This window comes from Nomascus leucogenys, chromosome 15 (assembly GCF_006542625.1).
Source record: "Nomascus leucogenys isolate Asia chromosome 15, Asia_NLE_v1, whole genome shotgun sequence".
Classification (NCBI taxonomy): domain Eukaryota; kingdom Metazoa; phylum Chordata; class Mammalia; order Primates; family Hylobatidae; genus Nomascus; species Nomascus leucogenys.
Genome location: NC_044395.1, coordinates 58,707,664 through 58,731,081, shown reverse-complemented (window position 1 = coordinate 58,731,081; position 23,418 = coordinate 58,707,664). Strand labels below are relative to the sequence as shown.

General features: G+C 44.1%; 1 protein-coding gene across 3 annotated transcripts in view; it reads right to left on the bottom strand.

Annotated features, from left to right (window-relative positions):
* INTS4 (integrator complex subunit 4) overlaps nt 1-7,293 on the bottom strand; it is a 127,428-nt gene extending 120,135 nt beyond the window's left edge. For all 3 annotated transcript variants that reach the window (XR_004033592.1, XM_003254669.1, XM_030828890.1), the window contains exons 1-2: nt 7,205-7,293; nt 3,765-3,956 (exon numbers count right to left, since the gene is read on the bottom strand). Coding sequence is in view for 2 of the 3 variants with exons in the window: in XM_003254669.1 (XP_003254717.1) it covers nt 3,765-3,956; nt 7,205-7,258 (246 nt within the window). In the remaining variant the exon portion in view is untranslated. The remainder of the gene's footprint in view (nt 1-3,764; nt 3,957-7,204) is intronic.
* Nucleotides 7,294-23,418: the final 16,125 nt, after the last annotated feature.

Sequence of the window (23,418 nt, the reverse complement as noted above, 5' to 3'; positions counted from 1 at the left end):
GCGTGGTGGCGGGCGCCTGTAGTCCCAGCTACTCGGAGAGGCTGAGGCAGGAGAATGGCGTGAACCCGGGAGGCGGAGCTTGCAGTGAGCCGAGATAGTGCCACTGCACTCCAGCCTGGGTGACAGAGCGACACTCCGTCTCAAAAAAAAAAAGAAAAGAAAAGAAAAAGACTAACGGAAAATAGATCACTGAGAGATTGAAAACTTCTTGAGAACGGAAATCCTAATTTTGGTCAGATGTGGTGGCTCATGCCTGTTATCCCAATCCTTTGGGAGGGCCAAGCAGGAGGGTTGCTTGAGCTCAGGAATTCAAGACCAGCCTGGGCAACACAGAGAGACTCCATCTCTACAAAAAAAAATTAAAAAGAAAAAATTAGCTGGGAGTGGTGGCATGTGCCTGTGGTCCCAGCTCCTCAGGAGGCTGAGGTAGGAGGATGGCTTGAGCCTGGGAGTCCAGACTGCAGTGGGCAGTGATCGTGCCATTGCACTCTAGACTGGGCAACAGAGCAACACTCAAAAAGATGCCAGGCACAGTGGTTCATGCCTGTAATCCCAGCACTTTGGGAGGCTGAGGCAGGCGAATTACTTGAGCCCAGGAGTTTGAGACCAGTCTTGGCAACATGGTGAAACCCCATCTCTATCAAAAATACAAAAATTAGCCAGTCTCATAACCCAGTCTCTAGATAGATAGATACGATTTTAAAAAAAAATTTTTTAAAGAAAAGAAAGAACAACAAAAAAAGAAAGCCTGATTTTATTCATGTAAAACATAAGTGAAACATTTATAATGTCCCTTCAATGTTCCTAGGAACCTGCCAGGCACTGGGATAGAGATTAATGGATCTGCAGCCTCTGAATTTAAGGAGCTCAAAGTCTGAAGGAGATAGACACATATGGCAAACAATTGCAACACGTAAGACTTAACAGTTGTGCTAATAGGACACGTCCAGTGCCCAGAACAAAGTCTGATATATATTTGTTGAGTAAAATGTATCACAAAAGCATCAATTAATTCATTTATTCATTCAACAAATATTTATTTTACCAGGCACTGTTCTTGCTTCTGTAGAAACAACAATTAAAAAACATAAAAATCCCTGCTCAAGGGAAGCTTATGTTCCTGCATGGGGAAATGGACAAGGAACATAATTAACAAGAAATTACACAGAATATTAGAAGATGGTAATTACTATGGAGAAAACAAAATCAACAAAGGGGACTAGGAAGTGCTGGGTGGGGATAGGCAGTTTCGATATGAAACAGAAGGGTAAAGGAAGACCTCAATGTAACAGTGACATTTGCATGCTGATAGTTGCAATATGAAGTACAAGTCACCATTTATAACATAGTCTTAAAATTGTCAAAGATATGCTTAACTTAAATCTAACAAAGCCTACAGATTTAACTTTCAGTTCATAGTAAATACAGAGAACAGAGGAACAAGTTAATCCTCAAAGAAGTAAATGAATTTGGAAAACAAGACATTTTACAAAAGAACTGTCTCAGTTTCTTCATCAAATCAAAGTAACCAAAACAGTAACTGTTGTAGATTTTTTAAAAAGACTAAATGCCATGTGGGGACCTGGTTTGCATTTTGATTTGAATACATCAACTATAAAAAGATATTGGGAGAACAGCTAGAGAAATCTAAATATCAACTAATTCTTAGATGACATTAAATAATTACTTAACTTTATTCATTATGGTTAGGTGGCTATGTTAAAAAATAAAAAGTCCCTTTACTTTCTCATAGCAGTGAGAACAAAAAAGAAAACAACAAAAAGATATCCCTTTTTAATAGATATGTAATGAAATAATTAGAAAAAAATGACATATCTTTTTAAAAATTCAACAAAACAAGGATGGGCGTGGCGGCTCACGCTTGTAATCCCAGCACTTTGGGAGGCCGAGGCAGGTGGATCACCTGAGGTCTGGAATTCGAGACTAGCCTGGCCAACATGGTGAAACCCCATCTCTACTAAAAATACAAAATTAGCTGGGCGTGATGGTGCACGCCTGTAGTCCCAGCTACTTGGGAGTCTGAGGCAGGAGAATTGCTTGAACCCAGGAGTGCTATTGCACTCCAGCCGGGAGAACAGAGTGAGACTCATCTCAAAAAATAATAATAACAAAATAAAATAAAATTCAGCGAAAAAATAGAGCAAATTTGGCAAAATACTAATAACTGTTAAATTCTAGGAATGGATATTTGGTAGCTCACTATAGTATTTTATCTACTTTTCCATAAGCTTAATAATTTGGGGGCTGGGTGTGGTAGTTCACACCTGTAATCTCAGCAATTTGGGAGCCCAAGGCGGGTGGATTGTTTGAGCCCAGGAATTCGAGATCAGCCTCTGCAACATAGCAAAGCCCTGTCGCTATAAAAAAAAATACAAAAATTAGCCAGGCATGCTGCACATGCCTGTAGTCCCAGCTACTCAGAAGGCTGAGGCAGGAGGATCAATTGAGCCTCGGAGGTCGAGGGTACAGTGAGCCGTGATAGCACCACTGCACTCCCGCCTGGGCAAGAAAGCAAGACCCCGTCTCGAAAATAATAATAGTAATAATAATAATGATTTTTGGGCTGGGCATGGTAGCTCACACTTGTAATCCCAGCACTTTGGGAGGCCAGGGTGCATGGATCACTTGAGGTCAGGAGTACAAGACCAGTCTGGCCAACATAGCAAAACCCCATCTCTACTAAAAATACAAAAAAAATTAGCTGGGTGTGGTGTTGCACACCTGTGGTCCTAGCTACTCTGGAGGCTGAGGCAGGAGAATCACTTAAACCAAAGAGACGGAGGTTGCAGTGAGCCAAGATTGTGCCACTACACTCCAGCCTGGGTGACAGACCAAGTCTCAAAAAAAAAATAAAAAAAAAAAAATGCAAAACTTAGCCTGGAGTAGTGGCACGTCTGTAGTCCCACCTACTCGGAAGGCTGAGCCAGGAGAATCACTTAAGCCCAGGAGTTCCAGGCTACAGTGACCTATGACGGTGCCACTAAACTCTAGTCTGGGTGACAGTGAGCCTCTGTCTCAAAAACAATTTTTTTGGCCAGGCGCAGTGGCTCACGCCTGTAATCCTAACACTTTGGGAGGCCAAGGTGGCCAGATCACTTGAGGTCAGGAGTTCGAGACCAGCCTGGCCAACATGGCAAAACCCCGTCTCTACTAAAAATACAAAAATTAGCAGGGTGTGGTGGCACGTGCCTGTAATTCCAGCTACTTAGGAAGCTGATGCAGGAGAATTGCTTGAACCCAGGAGGCAGAGGTTGCAGTGAGCCAAGATTGCACCACTGCACTCCAGCATGGGCAACAGAGCGAGACTCTGTCTCCAAAAAAAAAAAGGGGGGGGGGTATTTTTAATGTATTTTTAATTAAAAAAGAGGGCTACTGCAATTAGATATGAGGACCACGAATTAGGAAAGGAACAGCAGGACCACATTCCAGAGATGAATGGGTCATGATTGATACTAACTCCTCTTTTGTGCTTCCACTGTACTCTGCACATACTGCACTCACAGTAACTTCAGCAGTATGATGCACTTTATCATTGACATGTTTTGTTTCCATCTACTATACTGTAACTTTCTGAGGTCAAGATCTGCATCTTTTTTATCTCTGTATCCATAGTACCTAGCACATGGAAGACACTCAATAAAAGCTTGCTAATGAATACCTTATTTATTTGTAATATTAACCATTCTGCAGACATGATATAACTCCCATGATATACTCCCATCAGATCCTCAAGATTTGCTTACCTTGTAATAATGTTCCAAGAGAATCCTGACTACTCCCTCTACGCTTTCTGCCTCGACAGGCTTCCTGGCAAACTGGAGCAGGTATTGCAAAGCATCTGCTGGAGAGGTAGCTTTACACAGATCTATGTGGAGTGCTGCAGATTTACTTGGTTTTGTTAGTCGGAGTTTCTTAGTAGCAATTTCCTCCTGTGGCTGCAAGGGGTAGAGAAAACTGAAAACAGAATCTGCAAATTTAACTTTGCCTCATTTGGTGGAAATAATTTTTCCTTATACCAAATAATATATTTAGCTGATAGACTTAGGAAAACACAGTATTATAAACTAGAAAGAGTACTGGGTTGGTGACAAGGCCATTGAGTCTCAATTTTGCCTTTACCAGCTCCTATGACTTTAGGCAAGTCATTTAATTTCTCCAAGTCTCAGTTTATGTCTCTGTAAAATAGGTATACTTTTCTTTTTCTAGAGATGGGGTCTCTCTATGTTGCCCAGGCTGGTCTCTAACTCCTGGGCTCAAGCAATCCTCGCACCTCAGCCTCCCAAAGTGCTGGGATTACAAGCATGAGCCATGGTGCCCAGCCTTACACTAACATTTTGCTCTACCTATCTCTGAGGATTGTGGTAGCCTTTGGGTTTAGAGGTCACACAAAGGATCTATTCCATTTTTTTGAGACAGAGCAAGACACTGTCGCCCAGGCAGGAGTGCAATGGTGCAATCTTGGCTTGCTGCAATCTCCACCTCCTAGGTTCAAACGATTCTCTGACACCCAACATGCTGGGATTATAGGTGTGTGCCACCTCCACCTACTACGTTCAAGAGATTCACCTCCCTGACTCCCAAGTAGCTGGGAGTACAGGTGTGTGCCACCACACACAGCTAATTTTTGTATTTTTAGTAGAGACAGGTTTTGCCATGTTACCCAGGCTGGTTTCGAACTCCTGGCCTCAAGTGAACCCTCTGCTTCAGTCTCCCAAAATCCATTCTTTATTAGAAAACAAATATCAGACAGGGCGTGGTGGCAATCCCAGCACTTTGAGAGGCTGAGGCAGGTGGATCACTTGAGGCCAGGAGTTCAAGACCAGCCTGGCCAACATGGCAAAACCCCGTCTCTACTAAAAACGCAAAAATTAACTGGGGGTGGTTGTGTATGCCTGCAGTCCCAGCTATGCAGGAGGCTGAGGATTGCATGAACCCAGGAGGCAGAAGTTGCAGCGAGCTAGGGTTGCGCAACTGCACACCAGTTTGGGCGAAAAGAGCGAAACTCCATTTCAAAACAAAAGGAAACAAATATCCGATGGGCGTAGTGGCTTACACCTGAAATCCTAGCACTTTGGGAGGCTGAGGTAGGAGGATCCCTTGACCCCAGGAGTTCGAGACCAGCCTGGGCAACATGGTGAAACCCTGTCTCTATTAAAAAATAATAATAAAATAAAATAAATTTCCTTACCACCTAATAGTGCATTTTTATGTACTGAGCAATCACCTCCTTACAAATTCACATTTCTATAGAAAAGAGACTATATTCTAGACAAGAACACAGTATGACATGATAAAAAGAATAAGGACTTTGGAGTCAGAGGAATTTGTATTCAATAACAACTTACTAGCTGGGGAAGGCCTTCTTCTATAGGAGGGCATATCAATACTTTATTATCACAGAGCTATTCGATAAATCTGTTATTAAACATAAATTTATTATACGTATACATAAGTGCTAGGCACATATCAGTTCTCCCTCCTCATCTTTTCAGCGGAGAAAAAAGAACAGAAGCACTAATATCTCATTTAATCACTTTATGTTAACAACTGATGAAAAATTAAGTGAAGAAATTAGCTCTTCCCTTAAAATTCTTAGCCATTTCTATCCTATTCCTCTCAAACTCAGTTTTCAGTCTTATCGAAGCTGTAGTTAGGTCAAAAGCTAGGAATTTTTTCCCTAAGTATTACGTAAGGGAGAGGACAACCAATATCAACTATCATTCAACAACCAATAACACTTTAGTGAGCCAGGCCCTATTGTCCATCTCCAGGACACGGAGATGAGCCAGGCATTAGCTCTGCCATCAAGGACCTCAGACTGGTAGGAAGATAGGTACACTGGTAATTACAGTAGCATTGAACGAAAAGTACAAATAGATTAGTACCACAGAATGCTACAGAAACAGGTGAAGAAGAGACTAAGCTCTTGCTGAGGTTTCAGTTGGGTCTTGAAGCACAAATGTTAAGTCCACTGCGTGGAGAACAAAAAGAAAGGGAAGAATGGCATGTATTCTGTGTAAAAGAGACAACCAGTGCAAGAGTTTGGAGATATGCAAACACAAGCACACACGGCATATCTGGTCATGTGAGGATGGGTGGAAGAGGGCTGAGCAGTCTTGGGAAATGGGAACAACAGAATGTTGGGAAGAAAGGAAATTACATTGTGCAACAGTGCTAATGTTCTTAATGCCACTGAACTTTACACTTAAAATTGTTAAAATTGTAAATTTTATATTATGTACTGACATATTTTGTATTATGTATTAACATATTTTACTGATGGATGAATGAATCAATGTAATGTTTAAGGATCAGTATCCTGCTGGATGCTCTAAGCCTTGCCACTCTACAAGTCTTAAGGATCTAAGAATGCAACCGATGCATTGGCGTGAATTTGGGGGCATGTCAGGAATGCAGAATCTTGCCTCACCTCCTCTGCTTGACTTATCAAATAGAATCGACATTTGAACAACGTCCCCAGGTGATTTGTATACACATTAAAATCTGAGAAATAGGACATTAGGATGATTTAGGATCAACCCTAGCAACATCTACGTGGAGACACCCGGAGCATCACTGACTGACAGGGGCTCTGCCCACTTGTCACAACTTCATGGTGAGGAAGGTACTGCCCTCCTTCCTAGGTGAGCTGTTCTACCAATAGAGAGCTCTTCCCCTGTGAAGTCTGTGACCCCCGCCTGCTTAGACTGCGCCTGAAAGAATTCTATAGACCCTTCTTTCAGCCCCTTAGAACCTTGTGTATATTCCAACTGGTCCCTGGGAGGTGTTTTTTGGAACGGGGGGGCGGGGAGGCTAGAAGGGGCTCTGCTGCTAACTGACTGCAGAAGGCTCAATGTCCACATCTGGAAAACGAGGATGCTAATGTAACGCGATAGAGCAAAGTTGTGTGAGAGAATAAAATGAGATAACGGATAAGACAGTTTCGCAAATTAAAAAACACTGTTTCTCCTAATAATTTTTTTAAAATCCTGTCAGACTTCACATATTAATGACAACAGCGGCTGCAAACTAACACGCCCACTAACTTGCAATATCAGAGATTATCAACAAGTCAGCACTTAACACGGGCGTATGGAGCCTCTTCTGTTCTGGCAAAGTGCCTGGGATTTGGATAATCTACCCTGGTCCGGATCGGTTCTGGATCTTTCCCGCCAGAGCTTACCTGAACCACTTTCGTGAATTCCTCATAAACCCGCTTCTTAAGGTGCGCCGCCATGCCTGCCCGCGGGCCCTCTCAGCTTCCGTACACTAGGAGGGAGGTGGGGGGTGGACGGATCCGGAAAACTTGTCTAGGCGCGGGGGTGGGTGGATGACTTGCCGAAATCCCACAAGGCAGTGGGGTTTGGGGAAAGAGCAACCGCTTCCTGTAGCTCCACTGCCTCGGAACTGTACGGACTGATTTGGCGGCCTACGCCCCCTGCGCCGGAAGAACGGAAACAAGAGCTTCGCTTGTGGGAGGCGGGGCCTCTGGCGGGAGGAGCCGAGACTGAAAGGGTGGGCAACCCAATGGGAGCTTTGGGAGGCTGGCTGGTGGCCTCGGAGTGGCTAAGAGACTAGCGCGGTGCAGCGCGAAGGGAGGGAGGGAGGAAGTACAGGTTAAAGGGCAGAGGCGCGGCGCTCCAGAGCTAGAGGCAAAACCCGGAACCCCGTAAGGGGGTTACGACTCGTGAAAAAACTCAGTCTCGGCCGACTTTCCCATCATCCTTTGCTGTACACGATGCTGTTTGTAGGTTTCCTGAGCACTGCCTTTGTTCAAGCTGTGCGCCACCTCTCTTGTTTTGGGGTGTCTTTCCATACTTCCTTATTCCAGTTTTGCAAAAGCTGCCATCCTTTAAGGCATCAATCCCTGCTCTGATAGCTATAGTACAGTAGAAGACTTCTGAGACCAAGGATAAAGCAATAAAGCTACAGACTACAACTCTGGTTCTTGAGCAAATCGCTCAACTACAAATGCAGTTATAATAACTAACCTGACAAAGATGTGACAATGGAGGGAAATAATGCAGGAACATTTTACGGACTGTAAGGTGTAGTGCACATGTTAGTGTCAGTAAATCCAAGGTCAAGTTTACAACCTACATGAAACTAGCTGTTCATTGTTTTGGTCTTGCAAAAGAATTAATGTGGGCCAGGCGCGGTGGCTCATGCCTGTAATCCCAATACTTTGGGGGCCGAGGCGGGTGGATCACTTGAGGTCAGGAGTTCAAGACCAGCCTGGCCAACATGGGGAAACCCCGTCTCTACTAAAAATACAAAAATTAATCAGGGCGTGGTGGCACACGCCTGTAATCCCAGCTTCTTGGGAGGTTGAGGCAGAAGAATCACTTGAACATGGGAAGCAGAGGTTGTAGTGAGCAGAGATCGCGCCACTGCACTCCAGCCTGGGCAACAGACCGAGACTCCGTATCACAAAAAAAAAAAAAAAAAAAAAAAGAATGTGGGATAGTTTAAAAAAAAAAAAAAAGCAGGAGGCTGAGGTGGATACAGAGGACCCAAAAATAAACAAAAGATAATATTTATCCTCAAGGTCCTACAGTCTGAGAAGACAGACCCCCAAACTGATGGTGACAGTGCAACTGAAATGTGCTGGGTAACGGGAATGAATATGGTTCAAACAGACCTAATTTCTTCAGAGTGCCTCAGGGAAGGCTTTCCAAAAATTAGAGGAAACTGGGAGTGGTGGCTCACGCCTATAATCCCAGCACTTTGAGAGGCCGAGGCGGGCGGATCACCTAGCTCAGAAGTTTTGAGACCAGCCTGGGCAACATGGCGAAATCTACTTAAAAAATACAAAATTTAGCTGGGCATGATGGTGGCCTGCGCCTGAAGTCCCAGCTACTCTGGAGGCTGAGGTGGGGAAATCGCTTGGGCCTGGAATGTGGAGGTTGCAGTGAGCCGAGATCGAGCCACTGCACTCCAGCCTGGGCAACAGAGTGAGACCTTGTCTACAAAAAAAAGAAAAAAAAAGGCTGGGTGCAGCAGCTCACCCCTATAATCCCAACACTTTGGGAGGCCGAGGCAGGCGGATCATCTGAGGTCGGGAATTCGAGACCAGCCTGGCCAACATGGTGAAACCCCGTCTCTTAAAAATACAAAAACTAGCTGGGCGTCGGGGTGGGTGCCTGTAATCCTAGCTACTCGGGAGACTGAAGCAGGAGAATCGCTTGAACCCAGGAGGCAGCGGCTGCAGTGCTCAGAGATCGGGCCACTGTACTCCAGCCTGGGCAACAGAGCGAGACTCTGTCTCAAAAAAAAAAAAAAAGGAAACTATTTCTAATGCGGCTTTAAAAGAATGAGTTTTTCCAGAAACAAGGGTATCCCAGACCGCCGAGATAAGATATACAAATATGTCAAGGGAAATGAAAAACATTTAGCAAACAGTACTTTTAATAAAGCTTAGCTGCTGTTATTACCATTATCATATTCTATCAAATCTAAGCTGCCAACAATGGTAAAATTAGTATTTTATTTATTATGTTAAGAAAAGAAATGCTGAAATTAAAGACAATGGTTTCTAATTGCTTAGATTTGTTATGTATACTTACAGAAACAACTCTTTTAAACTTATTTAGACATAGATTTGTATCTTACATCGCACTGCTGTTTCCATGTCTTTCTGTGCACATAAAAACTTTTTAATGCCAAATTATAGGGTAATCTATTTGGAGATATATTTAATAGTAATTTAAAATAACACATGTAGTTCCAAAATTACACAGAGCTCAGTCGAAGCTATGACACCATGAACTGCTACGACTCAGTCTACATATGAGTGATTGGCCAACATCTCCTGATTTCAGAGACATTAAATGTGAATCATAGCATCAATGATACAGAGTATTATCATCGTTATTAAATACATGGTGGCCAGGTGCAGTAGCTCACACCTGTATCCCTCACCAAGGTGAGGGGATAGCTTGAGCTCAGGAGTTGGAGACCAGCCTGGGCAACATGGTGAAAACCTATCTCTACCAAAAATACAAAAAATTAACTGGGCGTGGTGGCATATGCCTGTAGTGCCAGCTACTCGGAAGGCTGAGGTAGGAAGATTGCTTGAGCCTGCTTGGCAGAGATTGCAGTAGCTGAGATCGCACCACTGCACTCCAGCCTGGGTGACAGAATGAGACCCTGTCTCAAAATAATTAATAAATAAATAAATAAATGCATGGCTGTAGGAAGGAGTTTGGTGCATTCCGAAAACCAAAGGAACTTCAGTTCATGTTGAAAGTAAAGTGCACGCAGGGAACAGAAGAAGCAATAAAAATAAAGTTGAGGCCAGGCACAGTGCCTCATGCCTGTAATCCCAGTACTTTGGGAGGTGGTAGGTGGGAGGATCACTTGAGCTCAGGAGTTCTAGACCAGCCAGTGCAACAGAAAGAGACCCTGTCTCTCTATTTAAAAAATAAAAAAAAAAAAAATTTATATGGAGTTTCTCTCTGTCACCCAGGCTGCAGTGCAGTGGCACGATCGTGGCTCCCTGCAGCCTCAATCTCCGAGGTTCAAGCGATTCTCCTACCTCAGCCTCATGAGTAGCTGAGATTACCAGCATGTGCCACCACACCCAGCTAATCTTTTTGCATTTTTTTTTTTTTTTTGAGACGGAGTTTCACTCTTGTTGCCCAGGCTGGAGTGCAATGGCACGATCTCGGCTCACCGCAACCTCCGCCTCCCGGGTTCAAGCGATTCTCCTGCCTCAGCCTCCCTAGTAGCTGGGATTATAGGCATGTGCCACCACGCCTGGCTAATTTTGTATTTTTAGTAGAGACGGTGTTTCTCCATGTTGTCAGGCTGGTCTCAAACTCCCGACCTCAGGTGATCCACCCACCTCGGCCTCCCAAAGTGCTAGGCTTACAGGCGTGAGCCACTGCGCCCGGCCCCTTTTTGCATTTTTAGTAGAGACAGGGTCTCACCATGTTGCCGAGGCTGGTCTCAAACTCCTGACCTCAAGTGATCTGCCCACCTTGGCCTCCCAAAGTGCTGGGATTACAGCCGTGAGCCACCACGCCTGGCTATATAAATTTTTTTAATTATAAATAAATAAATTTGAGAAGTTGGTATAGCCAACTTCTCAATGAGCCAGATTGGTATAGAAACAAGAACACACATTCTTTAATGTTGAATTGAAAAACTGTCTTTATTGTATTGATGCCATTTTCCTTTGACTTTTATTATTACTTATGAGAATACATTAAGGTTCCCCTGTGAATGAATCCGTGAGGCTTCAGTCTTCTCTCTCTCTTGCATAACAGCAGCCCAACTTAGTAACTTCTTCTCTACCTGCTGGTTCAGCAACAAGAGCCCCAGTGGTCTGGGGACAGTCTCATTACCTGTCCAACGTAATGAACAATTACTATCTTCTCTAGGGCAACTGCTCCTCCCTTGGGGAGTAAGTATTCCAAACCTACTGAGCCCAAGAATTCATAAATGAATTATTAGGTGTAAAAGAGAGAGGAACTGCTCCTGTCTCCACCCTTTGATACCCAGACCCATGTTCTAACTCTGGGAGAAGCAGTACTATATTTTAGCTGTTGGTATAAGGCATATACCACAAACAGCAGCCCAAACTCACAATGTGTTGGCTCTTGACTAGCGCTATAACTGAATCTCCAAAAGGTTATTATTCTGCTTTATTATAGCACCTACATCTGAATGATAGGGTTCCTGGCAAGACCAAGAAGTTTCTTCACTACAATTTTCTCAGCATAAAATAAGCTCCTTAATCAGAAGCAATGTGTGGAATACTATGATAATGAATGAGGCATCCATAGATGATGGAGCTGGCAGAAATATTGCAGGTAGGGAAGTCAAATCTGAATTTGGAATATGAGTCTATTCCTGTGAGGACAAATCACTGCTCCTTCCATGATGTAAAGGATCCAGTGTGTAGTTGAATGATTGCAAAAACGCCCCAAATCTCCCCCTTTTGGTATGCATACCCCTTGAAATGTGACTTTGAAGGTGCTTTTATTAAGAGATGAAATCTATATTATCACCCTTTGAATTTGTGCTGGCCTTGTGACAGGCCAATACAATGTGGTAGAAGTGACAGCGTGCTGATTTTGAGTCTAAGCCTCAAGGTCCACCCACATACAATTTCCCAGACCTTTTGTTTGATTGTGGACCCCCACCATTGCCATGACAGCAAATCCAACCTGGCCTGCTGAAGAGTGAGTGACCACATGGAACACAGGCAAATTGACCCACCTGAAGCCATCTGAGACCAGCTCCACCCCAGCTAATCCACCAGCCTACTACAGATGTGTGCATGATCTCAGCTGAGACCAGAACTGCCCAACCTGTAGGCCTGTGAGAAATAATTAATAGCTGTAGTCTTAAGTCATTACATTTGGGGGTAGGAAATTGTCACACAGTCAGGCACTCCCTAAGCACTAAGTTAACTTGCTACACTTCATAGCTTCATCTGGTAAGGGGACAACAAGCCCAAATGATTTAGGCAGTTGATTATTCACAGCATAGCAGGTGGCATGAACTCCAAATTTGTTTCAGTTCTCCTTGCCAACCAAGCACCATGGCAGTTATACAGGTGAATGCCATGCACACAATAGATCTGTAACAGCTGAGAACACTGAGCTTAGGAACTTCCCATTCTTGAAAGAGGACTGCTGAGAAACCTTGTCCTCTGGAAAGAGACTTTATTATACTGGTCAGGAAACAAATCTGCCTTCCACCCCATGAGGGACATTTTTTTTTATCACTCTGAAATGTTTCCAGGATTTGAGGACCATATTAGCTTTATTACCCTGGAGTATAAGTAAATCTGCTCCCTGCTCCTAAGCAGCTTTGCAAACATCCTCAAACAAAGCTGTTGATGCCATTTGCTCAGAAACACCAGAATTTTGCCCAACAGTTTGCTAACTGATTTGCAGTGCAATAAACCTCCCACCAAGAAGTGCCTGGTACCCTCTAAGAATAATACCATATCAGGGGCTCAGTGTTGGTCTCTCTCTACTATTGGCAGGTTGGACATACATCAGTGGCTAGATTAGCTTGGTGAGAGGAAGTCTGTACTGTACAGCCCATGAATAGCCTCTATCCCTGCCATTATGGCAGGGATTTTTGTTCATGTCTCCATCGAGCAAGCACTGAGGAGCTGGGAAAAGAGGCTGGCTGACATCCACAGGTTGGATCATTGTGCCCTTGATTTTTGAGACTCTCTTCTAGAATGGGTGCCCTCTGGTGGACATTCACAAGGAGCACAGACATTTTCACCTATACCTGTTTCCCAGGCTTTCTTATCACCCATCTTCCACTCTTGAACTTGCCAAGTCTCTGGCCAACAAGGAATGGGCCCTGGGTATGCAGAAGGACCTAACAATCAGCCTCCCAGGACACAGAGCACAGCAGAAAAGAGCAGATAATGAGTGGGGGTTGGGGGAAGGCAGCAGAAGATGAGGGAAATAAGTAGAGAATTAAAAACAAACAAACAACAACAACAAAAACAGGTACCCTAAGAGAAAAAATGTAGAACTGAAAACCTGATGCAGTGCTATGAACTAGAATATCTTCATGAGGGTAATCTGCAAAGGTTTACATCTTTCTTTGTGTTTTTCCTTTGGATTATGATGACAGTTATGTTTAGCATACAGTTTTAAGATTTTCTCTTCTGACTCTATAATTTTCTTTGGTTAGTCCCAACAGATCTAAGAAGTTTGATATATTCGTACAAATGAAGTAGAGATTGCCTTTTGAACATGATTACTATCATTGCTATTTTGGGTTGTTGTTGTTGTTGTTGGAGACAGAGTCTTGCTCTTGTTGCCCTGGCTGGAGTGCAATGGTGCAATCTCGGCCACTGCAACCTCTGCCTCCCAGGTTCAAGAGATTCTCCTGCCTCAGCTTCCAGAGTAGCTGGGATTACAGGTGCCTGCCACCACACCTGGCTAATGTTGTATTTTTAGCAGAGACAAGATTTCACTATGTTGGCCAGGCTGGTCTCGAACTCGTAACTTCAAGTGATCCACCTGCCTCGGGCTCCGAAAGTGCTGGGATTACAGGCGTGAGCCATTGCGCCTGGCCTGCTATTTTGTCCTTTCTGTTAGGAAAGAGGAAGGGAGGAGATGGTATTAATGAGTAGGCAACCAACAATGTTCTTGTAATTCATGTACTTGTAATTGTTGTGTATATGAGATAGGGTCTCCCTCTGTCACCCAGGCTGGAGTGCAGTGACAGGATCATGGCTTGCTGCAGTCTTGACCTTCCAGGCTCAAGTGATCCTCCCACCTCAGCATCCTGAAGAGCTAGGACAGCAGGCTTGTGCCACCACACCTGGCTAATTGTTTTATTTATTTGTTTGTTTGTTTTTTGTAGAGGCAGGGTCTCACCATGTTGCCCAGGTTGGTTTTGAACTCCTGTCCTCAAGTGATCCTCCTGCCTCGGCCTCCCAAAGTGCTAAGATTACAGGTGTGAGCCACTGTGCCTAATTTATATCTTTTTTTTTTTTCCCCCGAGATGGAGCTTCGCTCTTGTCATTCAGGCTGGCGTGCAATGGCGCCATCTCTGCTCCCTATAACCTCTACCTCCCGGGTTCAAGCTATTCTGCCTCAGGCTCCCAAGTAGCTGGGATTACAGGCGCCTGCCACCAGGCCTGGCTAATTTTGTATTTTTAGTAGAGATGGGATTTCACCATGTTGGCCAGGCTGGTCACAAACTCCTGACCTCAGGCGATCCACCCGCCATGGCCTCCAAAAGTGCTGGGATTATAAGCGTTAGCCACCGCGCCTGGCCTTATATTTGTAATTTATATCTTTTTGGATATTTCTTTTTTGTACAGTCTTGTAAGTCCCACTACCTTAAATCCTTTTGGGAGCAAATACTTAATTAAATTACATTGAATTAAATGAGCATTCTCCTCACCTTAATTTTAAGCCATCCATGCATGTAATTTTAATAGCAGCATAACATTACATTATACAGACATAATATAACGACTTAAAACTATTGCTTCTCAGAATAGGGTATTAAAAGAAAAAATACTGCTTATTTCCAAAAGTTTTGCTATCGTGAGATAAAAATATGTTTTGTTTTTTGAGATGGAGTCTTGCTCTGTCGCTCAGGATAGAGTGGAATGGTACAATCTTGGCTCACTGCAACCTCTGCCTCCTAGGTTCATGGAATTCTCCTGCCTCAGCCCAACAAATAACTGAGATTACAGGTGTGCACCACCATGCCCGACTAATTTTTGTGTTTTTAGTAGAGACAGGGTTTCACCATGTTGGCCAGGCTGGTCAAATGAACTTCTAACCTCAGGTGATCCACCTGTCTTGGCCTCATAAAGTGCTGGGATTACATAGGTGTGAGCCACAGCGCCTGGTCAACAGTACGTTATCTTAACTGTATTATGGATTGAGAGTTGGGGAGGTATTGGAATTGCCTTTGTTTAATAAAATAGTTTGGAAGTTGCTTAGGAGGAGAGTCATTATCTTAAGAACATGTATGCAATCTAGAACCAAGCAACAAAGGAGGTAGCTAAACTGGAGCATGGTCTTCTCTTTGCAAATAGAAGGAACACGAGAGGACTCATGGAGAATTGTCTAAAGCCTTGGTTTGGAACTGGCACACTGTCATTTCCACACATATTCCATTGGCTGGCGTAAGTTAGTGGGGCAGGGAAGAATAGCCCCACCCACGGTGGAGCATAGGAAGAAAATGGAAAGAAGAGAGAATAGTTAACAAATACAATCTACTAGTAAAAAGTCCCCAGTGATGGGATGACTGGCACACTATTAAGAATAAATATGTCCAATAGTCAATTGGGAGTTGTGGTTCTGTATTATAAATCCTCTCCCCTTAATTGTCTATATTTTCCACCATCAGCTGTGTGCACAAATAGGTCATGGGAGTGACACTTATGAAAAAAAAGCCATTAAAGACCTGTATGTTAAATCTGGTGAACATTGTGTAGAACAGCAACAATGGGTTTAAGACACCCAGATGAGGAGCAGAAGTGGAAGACCAGAGCAGACCTTGAGAACACAAGCACTCCAGGAATGTGCAGAAACCTCAGGGAGGACATTACCTTTCCTTAACTCATGAAATTGAGATGTTAAGCAATCCTGTTTAGATCTTAAGGAGCAGGATGTCTCCAGTGAAAATGCGGGTGACAAAAGTATCTGAATCTCTTAAGTACTGCCTTGGAATCTAATCTCATAGGAGTAATTACTGATCAAAGTATGGACTCTTTTCCCCAGGCTCTTGATAATGTTGAATTTCTTCATGATGAAAAGATTAAGTAGACATTCAAGAATGTCCACCCTAAATTGTCAGCCATATTAAAACCAAGAAAGGAAACCATAGACCAACCTTGAAAATAAGAAAAAAATATACAAACAGATGTGATTCCTGAATTATAATGCTCTTTGAAAATGGCTGTTCTGAACAATTTTGTGATTGAATTTAAAATTCCATACGTATTAATTCCTTAAACCTCAAAAGTTAACAATACTGTAAATAGGTAAACAGTTGTCTCTGATGTCAAGTCAAACAATATTTTAAGTCTGACAAGAAAGAAAGGTAACTGCCAAAGTAAATATCTCAAGCAGCTATGGATCATGACAGGCTTTATTATATATACAGTACTTATAAAATCACAAGTCGTGGCCAGGCACGGTGGCTCAAACCTGTAATCCCAGCACTTGGGGAGGCCAAGGCGGGAGGAGTGCTTGAGCCTGGGAGTTCGAGACCAGCTTGAGCAACACGGTGAAACCCCTTCTCTACAAAATATACAAAAATTAGCCAGGTGTGGTGGTGTACACCTGTGGTCCCAGCTACTTGGGCTGCTGAGGCAGGAAGATCACCTGAGCCCAGGGAAGTCAAGGCTTCAGTGAGCCATGATCGCGCCACTGTACTTCATCCTAGGTGACAGAGCGAGACTCTGTCTCAAAAGAAAACAAACTAAAAAACCAAAAAACAGAAAACTAAACCTTTGGACCTCATAGTAAAATGAAAAATTGAAAAAGAAATTCCAAAACAGTCACAAGGGAACTTTTTTTTTTTCCTGAGACAGAGTCTAGCTCTGTCGCCCAGGCTGGAGTGCAATGGCACGATCTCGGCTCACTGCAACCTCTGCCTCCCGGGTTCAAGCAATTCTCCTGCCTCAGCCTCCTGAGTAGCTGGGATTACAGGCACGCACCACCACACCCAGCTAATTTTTGTATTTTTAGTAGAGATGGGGTTTCACTGTGTTTCCCAGGCTGGTCTCGAACTCCTGACCTCGTGATCCGCCTGCCTCGGCCTCCCAAAGTGCTGGGATTATAAGCGTGAGCCACCATGCCTGGCACAAGGGAACTTTATGTATGTTATCATCCATCTCACGTGGCTTCAGTTTAAACATTTGCTCTACAAAATGATGGATGTAGTGGCTGCTGTCTCTGTTTAAAGATGTGAAGGATGTACAGCCCTGATACTTCCCAGAAGAGTCTGTAAGAGACACTGTGACTTTGGCCTTGCCCTTGCCCTACATTTCTTTTAGCCTTGAAATTTTGACTCGGCAATATCAGAGCCCTAAAATGTGCTGCATATTTTCAAATATATTACTTGATTTTACTCTCTGTATTAGTTTCCTGAGGCCGCCAACCACAAACTTGATAGCTTAAAACAGCAAACATTTATTCTCTCACAGTTCTGGAGGCTAGAATTCCAAAATTCACTTATTGGCAGAACTGTCCTCTCTCTGGAGGCTCTAGGAGAGAATCTGTACCTTGCCTCTTCCAGCTTCTGGCTGCTACCACAGCATTCCTGAGCTTGTGGTCATTTTTATTTATTTAATTTTTTAATTTTTTGAGGCAGGGTCTCACTCTATCTCCCAGCCTGAGTGCAGTGTGATCATGGCTCACTTCAGCCTTGAACTTCCAGGCTAATGCAATCCTCCCAGCTCAGCCTCCTAAGTAGCTGGGACTACAACTGTGGGCCACCATGCCTGGCTATTTATTTATTAGTAGAGATGGGATCTTGCTATGTTGCTTAGGCTGGTCTCGAATTCCTGGATGCAAGTGATCCTCCCCCTCAGCCTCCCACAGTGTTGGGATACAGGTGTGGGCCATTGCACCTGGCCTCTTATGGTTGTATTACCCCTCCTTTACATTGTCTTCTCTTCTGTGTGCCTCTTATAAGGATTTATAAGGAAAGATTGTCACTGGATTTAGGATTCACCCAGATAATACAGGAGAATCTCCTCATCTTCAAATCTTTAACTTAATTACATCTGCAAAAACTATTTTTCCAAATAAGGTAACATCTATAGATTCTGGGGATTATGAAGTGGACGTAGCATTTGGGGGACCACCATTCAACCCACTGCACTCTCACAACCTTGTGGAGCAGATCCCCTTTCAAGAACTCCCCCAGAGTTTCTTGCTTAAGAACACTGTAATTGATGAGCTGCCATTCAAAGTAAGGTCTCAGACGGTCACAGTGGCTCACACCTGTAATCCCAGCACTTTGGGAGGCTGAGGCAGGCAGATCACTTGAGGTCAGGGGTTCAAGACCAGCCTGGCGAACATGGTGAAACCCGTCTCTACTAAAAATACAAAAAAAAAAAAAAAAAAAAAAAAAAATCAGCTGGGCATGGTGACAGGCGCCTGTAATCCCAGCTACTCGGGAGGCTGAGGCATGAGAATCACTTGAATCTGAGAGGTAGAGGTTGCAGTGAGCCGAGATCCTGCCACTGCACTCCAGCCTGAGTGACAGAGCGAGACTCCATCTTAAAAAAAAACAGAGTAAGGTCTCTGGTCGAATTCCAGTGCTCCTTCAATTATGCCACACTTTGTTGTTGTTTTTTTTTTTTTGAAACAGTCTCGCTCTGTCACTCAGGCTGGAGTGCAGTGGTGCAATCTCGGCTCACTGTAAGCTCCACCTCCCGGGTTCACGCCATTCCCCTGCCTCAGCCTCTCCGAGTAGCTAGGACTACAGGTGCCTGCCACCACGCCCGGCTAATTTTTTGTATTTTTAGTAGAGACGGGGTTTCACCATGGTCTCGATCTCCTGACCTCGTGATTCGCCCGCCTCGGCCTCCCAAAGTGCTGAGATTACAAGCGTGAGCCACCGCGCCCGGCCTCCACACTTTGTTGACATTGCCATAGAACAGTAACAATATGGACATACCTCATTTTATTGCATTTGTTTTATTGTGCTTCACAGATACTGCCTATTTTGTAAATGGAAAATTTGTGGCAACTGTGTTTTGAGCAAGTCTATAGGTGCCATTGTTCCAGTAGCATATGCTCGCTTGAAGTCTCTGTGTCACATTTTGGTAATTTTCACAACATTTCAACCTTTTTCATTATTTTATATCTGTTATGGTGATCTGTGATCAGTGATTTTTGATGTCACTATTCTAATTATTTGGGGCCACCACAAACAACATCCATATAAGACGGAAAACACTGTAAATAAATGTGTGTGTTCTGACTGTCCCACTGACTGGCAATGCCCTGTCTCCCTCCCTCTCTTCAGGCCTCCCTATTCCTTGAGATACAACAATATTGAAATTCCCTGACACAAAATAATATTGAACAGTTAATAGCCCTATGTAATGGCCTCTAAGTGCTCAAGTGAAAGGAAGAGTCCCAGGCCAAGCATGGTGGCTTGCGCCTGTAATATCAGCAGTTTGGGAGGCTAAGACTGGAGGATTGCTTGAGCTCAGGAGTTTGGACCAGCCTGGGCAATATAGTGAGACAAAAAATAAAATTAGCTGGGCGTGGTGGCACATGCCTGTGGACCCAGCTACTTGGGAGGTTGAGGTGGGAGGATCACGTGAGCCCAAGAAGTTGAGGCTACAGTGAGCTGAGATTGCACCACTGCACTACAGCCTGGGCAACACAACAGATCCCCATCTCCAAAAAAATAAAAATAAACAAAGGAAGAGTCCCACGTCTCCTACTTTAAATCAGAAGTTGGAAATGACTGGCTGGACGCGGTGGCTCATGCCTATAATCCCAACATTTTGGGAGGCCAAGGTGGGAGGCCTGCTTGAGTCCAGGAGTTGCAGACCAGCCTGGGAAACAAGGCAAGACCCTGTCTCTACAAAATTTTAAAAATTAGTTGGGTGTGGTGGCACACACCTGTGGTCCCAGCTACTCAGGAGGTTGAAATGGGAGGATTGCTTGAGCCCAGGAGGTCGAGGCTGCAGTGAGCCATGATTGCGCCACTGCACTCCAGCCTGAGCAACAGGGCAAGACCCTGTCTCAAAAAATACATAAAAATGAAAGAAAGAAAGGAAGAATCAATTGATGTGGCAAACTTCTCTGTTGTTTTATATTATGAAATTGCCACAGTCACTCCAACCTCCAGCAACCACCATCCTGATCAGTCAGCAGCCATCAACATGGAGGCAAGACCCTCCACCAGCAAGAAGATTATGACTCAGTGAAGGTTCAGATGATGGTTAGCATTTTAGCAATAAAGTATTCTTAAATTAAGGTATGTGCATTGTTTTTTAGACATAATGCCAGTGTGTACTTAATAGATTATAGTATAGGCTGGGTCCAGTGACCTGTAATCCCAACACTTTGGGAGGCCAAGGCAGGAAGGTTGCTTGAACCCAGGAGCTCAAGACCAGCCTGGGCATCATAATGAGACCTCGTCTCTCCAAAGATCAGAAAACTAGCTGGGCATGGTCTGTAGTGCCAGCTACTGGGGGCGCTGAGGTGGGAGAATCACCTGAGCCCAGGAGGTCGAGGCTGCAGTGAGCCATGAACCCCAAGCCACCACACTTCAGCCTCAGTGACTATAGTATAGTGCAAACATAACTTTTGTACGCAATAGGAAACCAAAAAATTCGTGTGCCTTACTTTATTGTGATATTCTCTTTATCGTGATGGTCTAAAACTGAACTCACAGTATCTGTGAGGTATGCCTGTACTAATATCCAATGTTGATTGAGCTTTTTCTATGTCCCAGGTGCTGCCACAAGTACTTTTTATTCCATTTTATTTATTTATTTATTTTTGAGACTGAGTCTCGCTTTGTTGCCCAGGCTGGAGTGCAGTGGCGCGATCTCGTCTCCACCATCCTCTGCCTCCCAAGTGATTCTCCTGCCTTAGCTTCTGAGTAGCTGGGATTACAGGTACACGACACCACACCCAGCTAATTTTTTTTTTTGTATTTTTTGGTAGAGACAGGTTTCTTCCCCATGTTGCCTGGGCTGGTCTCAAACTCCTGGCTTCAAGTGATCCACCCGCCTTGGCCTACCAAAGTGCTGGGGTTACAGGCATGAGCCACCACACCTGGCCTTTTTTCTTTTTTTTTTTTTTGAGACAGTGTCTCACTTTGTTGCATAGGCTGGAGTACAGTGATGTGATCATCACAGCTCACTGCAGCCTCAACCTTCTGGGCTCAAGCCATCCTTCCACCTCAGTCCCCCCAGTAGCTGGGACTACAGGCCAGTACCACCATGACTGGCTAATTTAAAATCTTTTGTAGAGACAGGATCTTATTATGTTGCCCAGGCAACATAATAATAGTGAATTTGAGCTCAAGTGAGCTCAAGTGATCTGCCCACCTAGGCCTCCCAAAGCCCTGGGATTACAGGCATGAGCCACCGTGCCCAGCCAGGTCTTTTTAAAATATCTCCATCTCCCTGTTCCATACGTTCAATCTTTCCGCTAGCTTCTTTAACACATACAATATGGTTACAACCACTGTTTTAAGTCTTTGCCTACTATTTCTACCATCTCTGGTTTTGTTTATCATCTATCATCATAATTTCTGGATCAGTTTCTACCAATTAATTCTTTTCCTCCTGTGGGTTGTATTTTTCCACTTTTTTTGCAAGCATTATAGTCCTAGACAAACTCCTCAGCTTTTTTTATAGGCATGGTTAAGTAACTTGAAAAGTTTGATTCTTTCACTGCTTGCTTCTTTTTTTTTTCTTTTTTTTTGAGACAGAGTCTCACTCTGTCGCCCAGGCTGGAGTGCAGTGGTGTGATTTCAGCTCACTGCAACCTCCGCCCCCTGGGTTCAAATGACTCTCCTGCCTCAGCCTGCCAGGTAACTGAGGTTACAGGCATGGGCCACCACTCCTGGCTAATTTTTTGTATTTTTATTAGAGATGAGGTTTCACTATGTTGGCCAGGCTGGTCTCAAACTCCTGACCTCAAATGATCCGCCTATCTCAGCCTCCCAACGTTCTGGGATTACAGGTGTGAGCCACCACGCCCAGCCCTGCTTGCTTTTAAGCTTTAAGCAAAACCAGAACAGTATTTAATTTAGGGTAAATTTTCTCCACTACTAATGCAAGACCTTTTTACTCTAACTGAGGCCCTGTGAATTATAAGGTCTTTCTCTCTGGCTGTTGGGAATATGCACTTTTCCTGGTCCTGATCTCTGGACACTGTTCCCACTAATCTTTTCTCTACCCAGCTTTGGGTGGTTTCCTCGCATATGTGCACTGATGAGTACAGCGCTGAATACTCAAGAGGGACCTCATGCAGGTCTCCAGAGTCTTCTCTCTGTGGAGTCCTCTCCTCTCTGATACTCTGCCTTGAAACTGTTGTTGTTTGGCTTCCTGGGATTCCCAGATCTTTCTCTTCAATTCAAGGTAACTCCCAGTCTCTGCCTGGGTTCCCCTCTCTGCACCAGGCCCTGAATATCTTCTCCAGTCAGCAAGCTGGGGTAATCATAGGACCTATCTCATTTGCTCCCTGTCTCTGAGTTCCTTGTCCTTAGTTGCCTAATGTACAATGTGTTGAGATCCATTGTTTCACATATTTTGTCCAGTTTTTTGTTGTTTCAGGTAGAAAGGTAAATCCGGTGCCTGTTACTCCATTTTGCCCAAAAAAAGGCATCTCTAGGGATATTTATCACAGTTGCTTTGAAGTTCTGCTCTCCATATTCTCTTTCCTCCAAGAAACATTCTGTTATTTTTGTTTGTTTCTTCTTAATTTTATTTATTTATTTATTTATTTATTTATTTATTTATTTATTTATTTTTGAGACAGGATCTCACTCTGTCACCCAAGCTGGAGTGCAGTGGCGTGATCTCAGCTCACTGCAACCTCCACCTCCTGGGCTCAAGCAATCCTCGTGGCTCAGGCTCCCCAGTAGCTGGGACCACAGGCACATGCCACCACGCCTGGCCATTCGTTTGTTCCAAATTTTAACATTATAAGCTTTCTTCAAATGTCTGTCTCTTGGCTGAGCACAGTGGCTCATGCCTATAATCCCAGCACTTTGGGAGGCTGATGTGGCAGATCACTTGAGCCCAGGAGTTCAAGACCAGCCTAGGCAACATGGCGAAACCCCATTTCTACTAAAAATAGAAAAATTAGCTGGGCATAGTGGCACACACCTGTAGTCCCAGACACTTGGGAGGCTGAGGTGGGAGGATCACCTGACTCCAGGAGGCAGAGGTTGCAGTGA